Source organism: Cyprinus carpio, chromosome A3 (assembly GCF_018340385.1).
Source record: "Cyprinus carpio isolate SPL01 chromosome A3, ASM1834038v1, whole genome shotgun sequence".
In the NCBI taxonomy this organism is placed as follows: Eukaryota; Metazoa; Chordata; class Actinopteri; order Cypriniformes; family Cyprinidae; genus Cyprinus; species Cyprinus carpio.
Window position 1 is genome coordinate 31,686,968 of NC_056574.1, and position 12,587 is coordinate 31,699,554.

The 12,587-nt window shown below is 37.0% G+C and overlaps 1 protein-coding gene across 1 annotated transcript in view; it reads right to left on the minus strand.

The window, feature by feature from the left end:
* Positions 1-11,922, minus strand: part of LOC109080000 (extracellular serine/threonine protein kinase FAM20C-like) — a 50,808-nt gene extending 38,886 nt beyond the window's left edge. Inside the window, exons 1-3 of the mRNA XM_042730371.1 lie at positions 10,883-11,922; positions 7,834-8,015; positions 3,930-4,008 (exon numbers count right to left, since the gene is read on the minus strand). Coding sequence (XP_042586305.1) covers positions 3,930-4,008; positions 7,834-8,015; positions 10,883-11,436 — 815 coding nt within the window. The 5' untranslated portion in view covers positions 11,437-11,922. The remainder of the gene's footprint in view (positions 1-3,929; positions 4,009-7,833; positions 8,016-10,882) is intronic.
* Positions 11,923-12,587: the final 665 nt, after the last annotated feature.

Consider the following 12,587-nt stretch of genomic DNA (forward strand, 5'->3'; position numbering starts at 1 on the left):
TTATACATGAACTGGATACAGAAAATGTCATGGATGTGCATTGGATGGTATCCAGTGGTAGCAGGTAGATTATTGTATTAAATGCAGTCTGTATGTATAGTCCGTTGTTGAACTGTTGAAGTTAAAGTGCAGTGTGTGGCATACCATATTGTGGGAGTATGCTGTAGGGTGCTGTAGGGTGTATTAGTTTTGACTGTTCATTAGTCTGATAGCCCGAGGGAAAAAGCTATCCCTCAGTCGGCTTGTGCGGGATCGGATGCTGTGGAGACGTCTTCCTGAGGGCAGCAGAGAGAGCAGTCTGTGGGACGGGTGGCTGGAGTCACTGATGATCCTCCGGGTTTTCCTTATACACCGCCTGGTGTAGATGTCCCGGAGGGAGGGAAGCTCACCTCCAACAATGTGGCGGCCAGTTCGCACGACCCTTTGCAGAGCTTTGCGGTTGCCAGTGGTACTGTTTCCAAACCAGGCAGTGATGCAGCCCGTCAGGATGCTCTCTACAGTGCAGGTGTAGAATGATCTGAAGATGCTGGGGCTCATTCCAAACTTCCTAAGCCGTCTCAGGAAGAAGAGGCGTTGATGTGCCTTCTTCAGCACTGCATCAGTGTGTGTAGGTGAGATCCTCACTGATGTTAATGCCGAGGAACTTAAAGCTGTTTACCTGCTCCACAGGTGTTCACTGCTCTGTCTCCTGAAATCCACCACCAGCTCCTTGGTCTTGTCAATGTTGAGTGAGAGCTGGTTCTCCTGACACCATTTAGTCAGGGTGCTCGCCTCCTCTCTGTTGGCCTTCTCATCGTTGTCGGTGATCAGGCCTATCACCATTGTGTAATCAACGAATTTGACGATGACGTTGGAGTCATGTGTGTACAGGGAGTACAGGAGTGGGCTGAGGACACAGCCCTGAGGAGCACCAGTGTTGAGGGTCGGCGGGGATGAAGTGTTGTTGTTCATTCTTACCACCTGGCTTCTGCCTGTCAGGAAGTCCAGGATCCAACTGCACAGAGATCTGTTTAGTCCCAGAGTCTGGAGCTTCGCAACAAGTGTGGCAGGTACTATGGTGTTAAATGCTGAGCTGTAGTCCACAAACAAAATTCTTACATAGGTGTTCTTATTTTCCAGGTGGGAGAGAGCAGTGTGTAGGGTGAAAGCAATAGCATCGTCTGTAGAACGGTTGCTACTATATGCAAATTGTAGCGGATCCAGTGAGGCAGGCTGCACAGAGCAGATGTAGTCTCTGATGAGTCTCTCAAAGTACTTGCTGAAGATGGGTGTAAGAGCAACAGGCCTTCAGTCATTTAAGCATGTGATTTTATTTTTCTTTGGTATGGGCACAATGGTGGATTTTTTGAAGCACGAGGGAACCACAGACAGAGAGAGGGAGAGGTTGAAAATGTCTGTGAAAACACCGGCTATTGGAATGCTCATGCTCAGAGCACACAGCCTGGGATGCCATCAGGACCCGCAGCCTTGCGGATATTCACCCATCAGAAGGATCGGGTCACATCCGCGACAGAGACGGAGAGTGCACTCACCTCTTCTGCAGCAGCCGCGGGAGCTGATTACACTGTTATTAGACTTTAGCCATTTATATGTTTATAAGCAACTGAAAAAAAAAAAACAAATATCAGGGCATGTCAAAACTTCTCCAGGCCCCCAAAACACCCTCGGGCCCCAGAGGGTTAAACCATTGCTTCTGGCCAAAAAGTCCATGCGCCGTTGTCCCCTCACATCACATGTTTAGAACTTGAAAATGGTGCTTGATCTGTGCATATATCTCTTCTGATTCAGACAGGATGACTTTTACACTGTAGAAAGCGATGCTCTGAAGTTAAAAACATCTCAATGATGAATTTGTTTATTACAAACACCCAGCTTGTTGTTAATTGTATTGTTTTTTATCAGCTGTATGTCTCTCATTCTGATGGGAGCCATTCACTGCAGAGGATCTATTGGTGAGCAAGTGATGCTAAATATCTGCAAAGTCATTTTCAACAAATTTTCATTTTTGGGTGTACTATTACTTTAATGGCAAAAGGACTGTTTGGAAATGACAAATTCCTACTGGTACACTAAAGCAAATGATAAAAATAACCATCTTTAAAAAACATCTAACTCGCTTTAGACTTTTGCACAATGCTGCATTGTACACCTCGACATCAAACCAGAAGAAATTCATCTTGGCCTAAGCCGGTCATTTTTTCAGCAGGGAGTGCTATTCCAAACATGCATAAGCCACCTTGTCTTGTGTGTGAATTGCTCATCTCCTGATGCTATGGTTGTGCAATAACTGTGTGTGTTTTTAGCCACCAACTGTTTGTGTCTGTTCCCACCAAGAAAGACTAAGAAATCACAGATGGCAATGACAAAGCATAATCAAAGAAAACAATGACAAAAAAAAGGTTTTCCTCTGGTTGGAAGCAATCAAGCATCCCCTGGCAATTATTTGATCACAAAATAATTCAGGTAGCCCTGGCATTGTTGTTTCAACACAGGGAATATGGCAGATACACTCCATCAGTCCACACTGTTTTATGTGAGGCTGTTACAGCTTCCACTGGCAAATATCCCAGAGAGCATGTGATAGTGTCTTGCAGTTTTTAATTAATGCATAAGCCTGGCGATGTTAATTAAAACCAGACTGATCATTACCCACCAGGAAAGATCATACGGATGCTTGTGCTAGCGGCCAACAAATGCTGATCACAACTGAGGAGTTACCCTAATAACCAATCACCTCAGGTGCAGGCTTTAAGGGCTTAAATAATTGGGGATTTTTAGGTAAATAACTACTTATTCAATTTATCTTTGCTTTGTCCAATATCATAATAAGTGAGTTTAAAGGGACAGAACACCCCAAAATTTGACAAAACCGTTGTGTAAAATTTATTTAGTCACCTTCATGTCATTCCAAACTTGCCATTTCATTATTTTTTTTATTTTTTTCTGTGGAACACAAAATAATTTTGGTAACCAAAAGCATACTTTGAAGAATGTTGTTAAGCAAAAGTGTATTTTAAAGGATCTTTATAAGCAAAAAAAAAAGACCAATGTTGGCAGCGAAAAGTGTATTTTGACGATTGTTGGTAACAAAAAGTGTATTTTGAAGAATGCGTGTAACCAAAAAGATATTTTGAAGAATGTTGGTAACCAAAAGTGTATTTTGACGAATGCTGGCAACCAAAAAGATATTTTGAAGAATGCTGGTAACCAAAAGTGTATTTTGACTAATGCTGGCAACCAAAAATATATTTTGAAGAATGCTGGTAACCAAAAGTGTACTTTTAAGAATGGTAGGAACCAAAAAGATATTTTGAAGAATTTTGGTAAACAAACATTTTTGAGACCCAATGATTTCCACAGTATTTTTCTCCATACTGTGGACATCAATGGGACCCGTTTGGTTATTAAACATTCTTTAAAATACACTTCTGGTTACCAACATTCTTCAAAACATCTTCTTTTTGTCCCACAGAAGACACAAAGTCATACAGGTTTGGAGTGAAATGAGGGTGAGTAAATGATAGAATTTTCATTTTTGGGTGAACTATTCCTAGAAGTTAAAAAATTGATGAGTCAGAGTTATTTGTGCATTATTTTTTGACCACATTCTATTTTTAACATACTCTTCATATTTTATGAATATAGACTGCATATATATATATATATATATATATATATATATATATATATATATATATATATATATATATATATATATATATATATATATATACAACACTAATCTTGGTAAACATCCAACAGCAGAACAACATTTTTTTTTTTTGAAACACAAAAGGCTTTGTCCACACCTCTTAAATCAACACTTAGCATGAATGTATGCAGAGGAAATTCTGAAAAAAAAACAAAAAAAAACTGGTTCTCCTTTGGGTTTGCAATGATGAAAAATGAAAGGCTGCAATATCACTTACTTCATAGGTTTGAACAGGGCTTGTCCGTAGTTCTGGAATGACATGATGAGCTTCAGCTGAGTGCCACCTGACTTCATTGCTGTGAAGGGAACATAAATACTTTAACAACAGCCGGCCAGTTTTCTAAAAACAAGACAATATGCACACCCACCCACACAAACTAACACAATCTTCTCTTCCAGCATTCATGCTAAATAGCTTTTGCTCTAACTCACACAAGCATGTATTAGCTGTGATGTTTTGCAGTCTTGTAAACAGCAGTGGTGATTTCTTAGTGCATTTTGTCAGCCTGTCAACAAATCTCATGAATACATGGAGAATCCCATGAGTAGGAATGCAACCATCTGCTGTTCATGAGAGTCAAAGAGTTAAATGGTTGGAATATCAGTAACGAGTTATGGTGCACACTTGTGAGTTACAGCAGTATGACCATCTCAGGGTACTTCAAATAAAGGGTCAATGGCGTGACACTCATTTCATTATAGTTATTATAGTTAAACTAAATTAGTATTAAAAAGACATTTTCATTACTTGAAATAAACAATAAAAAAAGCTCAAAAGTATTTTATTTCAGATAGTTCCCAGTCTTCCCACGGCAACATTTCTCATTTTAATTAAGTTCACCTTGATGCACTGTACTAACATAACCACATCTGAAATAACAACAATTATAATAATAAAAAAAAAACATATAAAAGGACAATTAAAAATGATAAACCACAACAAAATTACTAAAACGTTAACTAAAATTTAAATAGTAAAAAAACCCACAAACAGAATAGAATAAAATTGATATAATAATACTGAAGTAACACACTAATTCATAAATTAAGTATATATATATATATATATATATATACATATATATATATATATATATATATATATATATATATATATATATATATATATATATACTTTAGTTGAGGACTGTCTGAGAAGCACATCTTCATAAGCATGGAAAACATCCTCACAGTGACCTAAGGATGGCAAGTATTAAACAGCCCCTGATATCCCTTCAAAGGAAGGTAAACAGACTTTCATAAGAATGGACATATGGGTGTTTCATCACAAATTAAGTCCTTTGCAAGTGTGCACAAGCGTGTGTGTGCATAGGCCTTTGGCAGCTTAAGTTAGTCACAACAAATCATATTCACTACAAAGCGAATAATCCGCCAAATTACACCATACTGTTTACAGTGAAGTTATGTTTCTCATGGCTTTCCAAGCAGGGGCTGTGTCAGTGCATGTCTCGCAATTTCTTTTTAAGTGCCAGATCCAGACAGTCTAGTTCTGGAAGTCTTAGAACTATGACAGAAGTCAGGAAACTGACCTTAGATCAGCAGAATTTTTTTTTTTTTTTTTTTTTTTTTTTTGTCAGGATGATTAATGAGATTGGACAGCAAAGATGGCTGATATGGCTTTACGTTGAGTAATCCAAAAATTCTGTATCATATTTCCCCAGAGGGCACCTGTGCAATTCTGCAGCATTAATGTCTTATTGAACTCATTAGTTGAGCAGAGACACGTCAGTTGGAACAAAGCCATAATGTTGTAGCTCTTAGTGTTGTTATCTGGAGTATCTAGGTCTACACATACACAAATAAGTATTGTTTAACTGCACATCTTTTGATTTTCTTCAGTCCCTGGAGAACTGCTCTATTTATTTGATTAAATCCGTCCTATTTTTGCTAAATGTTTCCAGCAAAACTATTTTAGAGTCATTTTTAAAGCACTGCAATCACAACAGAGTAATTTACCAAGTGCTAAATTTATAACCTTAATTAATGAATCCTAATATGTCTAAAATAACCTCCAGCAAAGTGCTATATTTATTTCAGAGGCTGCATTGAACCACACTGTAAAAAGTGAACAAAGGCAATTCTAACTGTACCATAGGGGGTGAAGAGTGTTTTTTTTTTTTAAATGTTAAATATATTCTCCTGCTTAACATGCAGAAAACTAAAATTAAGCCATTTGTAACTTTATGAAAAGTTAATATATTTGAATGTACTAAATTACAACTTTATCATTAAAAATGTGTAATTACAAATGTATATATTTTAATATGGCAGTACACTTCAACCATATTTCAAAGACAAGAAAGGTAATTATGAAATTACATATAAAGTCCTACTTAAGTCAGTGAAAGAAGCACACAAGTTCAGCTAATTGCTTTTAATATAAATTTAAACTATAATACATTTCCATTTAATTGCAAATAACATGCAATTAAGTCTTCAAAAACATTACACTCATCAACCATAATTTTTTAAAGCTTTTTAAGAATACTTTTTTTGTGCGCAAAGAAAACAAAAATAACGCTACCATTCACGAGAGTATTCACGTCATGGTAGTCCCGTGAATGACGGCGGACAATGACAGGGAAGAGAAGAATTGTTGAATAAGGTCGTTATTTTTGTTTTCTTTGTGCACAAAAATGATTCTCATAGATTTATTAAATTACAGTTAAACCACTGATGTCACATGGACTATTTTAACGATGTCCTTACTACATTTCCGTCCCTAGACCGTGGTAGTTCCCTTGCTGTCTATGCAGGGTCAGAAAGCTCTCCGATTTCATCAAAAATATCTTAATTTGTGCTCCGAAGATGAAGGTCTTTCAGGTATGAGGGTGAGTAATTAATGACAGAATATTTTATTTTTGGGTGAACTATCCCTTTAAATAATCTATTTTCAATAACCCTTAAAATGACTTTATTTGCTGTCAGGTTTATTAAATAATATTTGTAATTCAAATAAATCCAGTTAATTTAGATGTTACCACATGAAGCACAGAGCATGTGAGGTTTGTAGTTATAGTTTCTGAAATCAGAGACTGTTTTATAAGAGCATCACAATACAGACATCTCAAACTGCACAGGACTGGAAAAAATAAGTCACACAAGATCTTCAGGTGGACTTTCAGAGTCTAATGGATGAAGAGTAGTTGTCAATCACACTCTCTCTTGGGAATAAAAGGATGTGTGCGTGTGCCGCTTCTGCCATCATTCTGCCTACAGAAATAGGTCCTGATGTTCACTAGCCATCTCAAGTGCCTGAAAGCATGCACACATAAACATGTCTATGCAGATCATTCGGTACACCTCACGAGCTTCTAAATAAAATACTTCCAAATGGCACTTTCCAGAACAAGGGACAAAATAGGGTCTGAAACTCTTAAGATTCAAGTCATATTTTTTTTTCCTTTTTCAGCAAAAGAAGAGGGAAAGAAGGTGCGTAACTTTCAGAAATATAAATTACATGAGCAGCTTTATTTTATGAGAAATTTACAATTTTGTTACCATAATTTAGGACATTTACCAATCCAGATTTGTATGATTTTTTTCCCCCAGATTTTCTAAATTCTAAACTTTTCTACACACAATTGGTAACAGGGCTGGAGATTTTGCCAAGTTACAAAAAAAGTAGGGGCTAGTTTGGGACAAAATGTTATAATTCACAGATAAATTCAGTTTTACCTGGCAAAATTTTAAAAAAGTTTTTAAAATAACCTGTTTTCAAGCCATATTAATCTTATGTTAGATAATAATTTATGTAACATATAACATCTAACTACTACTAAAAATATGGGATTTGTGCATCTAATGCTTTTAAAAAGTAATGGGCAAATATTCTCAAATAATCCCGGTTTACCATTCCTCATCCACATGCACAATGCACATACATCCAGTAAAGCCCATCTAGCCTCCAAAAAATCATTGTACAGTAATTCAACCACAATTACACTTTGCACACCATTGACCTAGTTGGCTCACGTCACTCCCACAATGGCTCTAAACCACTTGCCAATAATTGCTTTTGGGATGGCAGCACAGGGAGTCTTCTCCACTTCACCCGGGCTGTTCCATTAAACAGGAGCAGGTCCTTGACCCGAACTCACCTACACTGGTGATCTTCTGGGAGACCAGGTCCTTCAGCAGGGCACCGATGACGGGGTTGTGTCTGGAGTAGAGCTCGTATCGGTTAATCCCGATGTGGAAGCAGAGCCAGTTGGGATATGACTCAGCACTGGCCTCCCCTGCTGGACTGTACTCCTCTTCCTCCACGTTCCCCTCGTTATGCCTGCCGGTAAAGAACAGTGGAGGACATTAGTCACTACCAACACACATGCTGCCTGACAACAGGAAACCACATTAAGGCTGAATTATCATTATTATTATTATTATTATTTTTTAATGAGAAAAAAGGCGTCAAACTTTGAAGAAATGTTGATACATTTATATTACATTATACTTTAATATAATATTATACAGTTGTAAGTTAGACAAACTAGCAGGGCATTGATTAATTTCTGTATTATTACTAGGCCCAGCTCAATTCTGTACACATTTTCCACTGATTTGTGGGGGAATCTGTGCAATGGATTTAAAGATGATAAAACAAAGCTGAATTTACCAAATTTTCATTTGTAGCTGAAAGCAAAATCAAATAAGCCAAAATTACCCTTTTGAAAAAGTTACGGAAATAATATACTCTAAAATAAAGTGTGAACTGAGTGTGATGTTGTCAGACACTTAAATGCAAGTTAATTACAATTAAATGAAAATGTAAATGGTCAAACTTAAGAATACTTCACTTAGTTAATTACAAAATGATTTCTATTGTAAATAGATATGCACTTATACCACATGCATTCATAGTAAACTAAAATACATTTTAACATCATTTCTATTGAAACTTGTCATGTACAGTTATAATGATGAAGCTACAATTCAGTACATTTAAATATGAAACACATTACAGTTAAAATGATAATCAAGTACTTTACATGCACTTTATTATGTTAGCAATTTAAATAAATATACTTCATAAATCAAGACAAAAGAATATTAAAACAATTATCTACAATGCACTTTAAAAAGTAAAACTTTTAATTTGACATTATTATTATTATTACAAAGTGCACTTTTTAAAACTGTTAAAATCAGTACTCTCTTTTTAAGTACACTTAAGTAACCTTTTCTTTTATTAATATTATTTCATTAATATGTTCCAAAATTCAGCTTCATTTGAGTTATAAATACTCTACATTTATCTAAAGAGCAGTATTTTATTTCATTTAAATTGTTTTACATTTTATTTATTCAAATTGTATTAAAATAGATGCAATGAATTCCATTACTGAATTCAGTCATGTAGTACAGCTTGATGACTGTTCAAAACATTTAAATGAAGGTGAGCATGTTTGAATGTGTCTGATGCCATGCACAGAAAATACTGTGGTGACAGTGGAATGACTGAATACATCAGCTCTACTTCATTTCCCTGAGGCCCCTGACCGCACAACAACACACAAGCATCAGTTCAGTCTATTAAATCACTGTGTCCCATCAAAAAATGAAAAGGAATATTAAACAGTAATCTGACAGCATCTGGAGGACAAGCTTGTCACATGCATTTTCTGTGATTAACAAAACACTGTAGAAAGGCATTTTAACTCAACTATTCATGTTTAGTTCATCTGGATCTGGATCCAGATCCATCAGGCATGGTTAAAAGGCATGTTTAGTTAATTCAGGCATGGTTAAAGGCAGAGTGAATAAGCTATCCCTGGAGCACGGGTGAAGAACAAAAAGAGAGGACACAGGAGCAAACAAAGGGCACGACACCGACAAAACCCCCTTCATCTTAATGCATCTGACAGCTCTGAAGAAAACAACACATCACACCAGAGGAACATAGATTAGCCCCAGCAGCAAAGCTTTTAACACTCACAATGAGTCAGTATGAACTGGTAATTATAAAAAGCACCCAAGCCACAGTATCATGTCTTTCCACAACATATGCACCTTTTTTTTACCTCTAGATTTAAAAATACATGTACTTCTCTACCAAATTATTGCTTTTAATCTCTATTTCCATTGAGAATCTGACTTTATTATGAATATTACTTACTCAGAATGAAAAAATGATGACCCCTGGGTGTGATGTGTAACATTTTTTTTCTTTTCTAAGATCTGCTTTTAGTTTGTGCAGTCTTTAATTTCCCTGTTACTTTGGGGTAAATGCATTTTCATCACTCTTCTCAGCTACTGTATAGGCACACACTGTAGGTTCTTGACTAGAAAAACTATACTGGGGCATGTTGTCACAATGGGTGACAACACAAATATGATCTACTAGCCTATCTAAAGTGAAAAAAAAAGTAATTCTCCACAGGATAGAGTATTTAACTTACTTTTCAGCTCAATTTAAACAGGAAACACTAAAATGCAAACCAATTCATTAAATAGCAAAAACTATCCCAATTATCTTAATATGACATTTGGTAACTAGGTGTTGAAAACCAACCACTGCAAAATAAAACTCACATTTTGTTTAAACTGGATTGTTCACTATAAATCTTATAGTAAGCGATAACAACTAGAACCAGTCTCTATTCATATTTTAAATATGCAAATAATTGGGATATAAAAATCATTTCACATGCATAACAATATTTATTATTATATTTATATATATTTATATTTTATGCCTTTAAAAGCAGTACTTTCCATTCTTCTTTTCCTGCTGCTTTGGGATAAAATATGAGCGATCACCTTCAATGCTCTTTGGAAGTAAGACACATTTTGTCACTTTATTCTATGTTGGGAATATTTACTTTGAGTTATTTTTTCAAACCTTTTTTTTTTGTTGTTTTGTTTTATACTGTAGACTTACCTTGACAACAAACAAAACCTTGTGAACCACTTAGCCAGGCATGCTGTCACACTATATGGTTGTCACAATGGAACCTGCAGTTTATTGATACTGATTTTAGAAAAACATCTTTGTTTGAAATATGAAATCTTCTCCAAAGTAGCCTAATATAAGTCATGTTCAACATATAGTACATTTTAATTATGCACATAACCGGGTCTTCAAGGCTCATTTTTAAACATACAATCAATATGTGATTTAGCCTACGCAAGGTTTAAAGAAGCACTTGCCATTCTTGTTGTCCGGCAGCTTTGGGGTAAAATCTGACATCGCTGTTGAGGTTGAACAAGCTGTCCTCTTCAGAGAGATGAGGCAGGTCGGTCTTATAGAGGGGATGCTCATAGAGCGCCTTCAGTCTGGAGGAACCCTGGGCAGCTCTCTGCTTCTGTCCGCTCACTATGTCTCTCATCAAACCTCTCTTCTCCGAGCCCAGCTGCAGCTGCCTCACTCTCTTCTCAGACTCCGCTCTCTCCGTCACCTTCTCCCGTGAGTGCGAAGTGAGGTTGGAGTTGGGTTCATTGCTGAAATCCTGCAGTAATCTCAAAGAGTGTTTATTAGGCCAGCCCGGTTCGGCGGCGGCGGCTCTTGGGCGCTGTTTGGCCCAGGATCGAGACTCCTCGCCCGGTGTGTGAGCGCAGGAGCAGCCGCCTCCACCTCCAGCGCTGGAGCTCGAGCCCGCCGCGCGCTTCTCCAGCTTGGGTAACAGGTCTATCATGATGTGCATGGTGCAGGCGACGAGAAACACCATTAAAATCAACACGCGAAATTTACGGAAGAGGATCATAATTATAGGCTACCTAAAGCACTTGCCACAATACGATAAAGGCTATAATAAAGAGATTCAGGGGCGCATGTGGTGTCCTACTGTAATCCTCGCTATGATGGGAGATCCATGTTCAAATAGGTGCGAAAATCTTCTTCTGCATCCTGCTGTTTCCAGTTGTATCAAGACAGATTTCGGTTCGGCATAGTTGCCAGTGGCATGTTTGGTTTTAGGTGAGGATCAGATGTCCTGTCGCATCTTTACAGGTTCATGATAAAACGCATCTGTAAAATGTCCCGGTAAATAATCACAAAACACGTTGTGACTTCTCAAGAAACGCACGGATGTCGGATCGGCAGTCCCATGTGTGGATATCTTCAGTATGTGAAGAGGGAGATAAAGTGCATTAGTTCTTCATGAGGAGCAGTCAGTGACAGGTGTAGATGTATCAGTGCCCTGTGTGTTAAATATTGGGATCCTGCCTCTCCTCGTCACAGCATTCAGATTGGCTGAGTGAGACTCAAGGAAGAGCGACTCAAAGATACTCGGCTTGGAATGTCAGTGCTCTGCTGTGAAGACAGAGGGCGCTGATGCGCATTAAACTGACGGTAACACTATTCTCATTAATGCAAAACTATTATATAATGCTTAATACATCAGTAGATGCTATACGAATTTTAAGGGAAATATATGAATCAAAGGTTCTTGGTATTTTGAACGTATATCTGTTGAAATCAGTTCAAATGAAAATCATGTCATTTGCATGTAAAAACATAATACAGGTTTGGAACGACACAAGGGTGAGTGAATAATGTTTGTTAATGTTATTCATGAAAGGTTTCAGTGACTGGGGTTATGGGTTTTTATTTAAAGTTTAACATAGAGCCCTGGGGGTGAATCTGATTTAATCTGATTTAAATGTTACATTTAGAAAAATGAAATAAAATAATAATAATAATAATGGGCAAAAAAAATCTATGCAATTATGCAAAAACAATAGGTGATTGTTCTTGAACATCACCTTTTGAGTTCCAGGAAATGTTTGCAAATATGTGAGTTAAAATCAATTACAGTATCCATGTCACAACAACAATGTTCGGTGTGTGTGCACATAGAACTCAGTCTTATATGTATCTTAAGTCCTGCTATATGTGTTGCCATACAAAACCTTA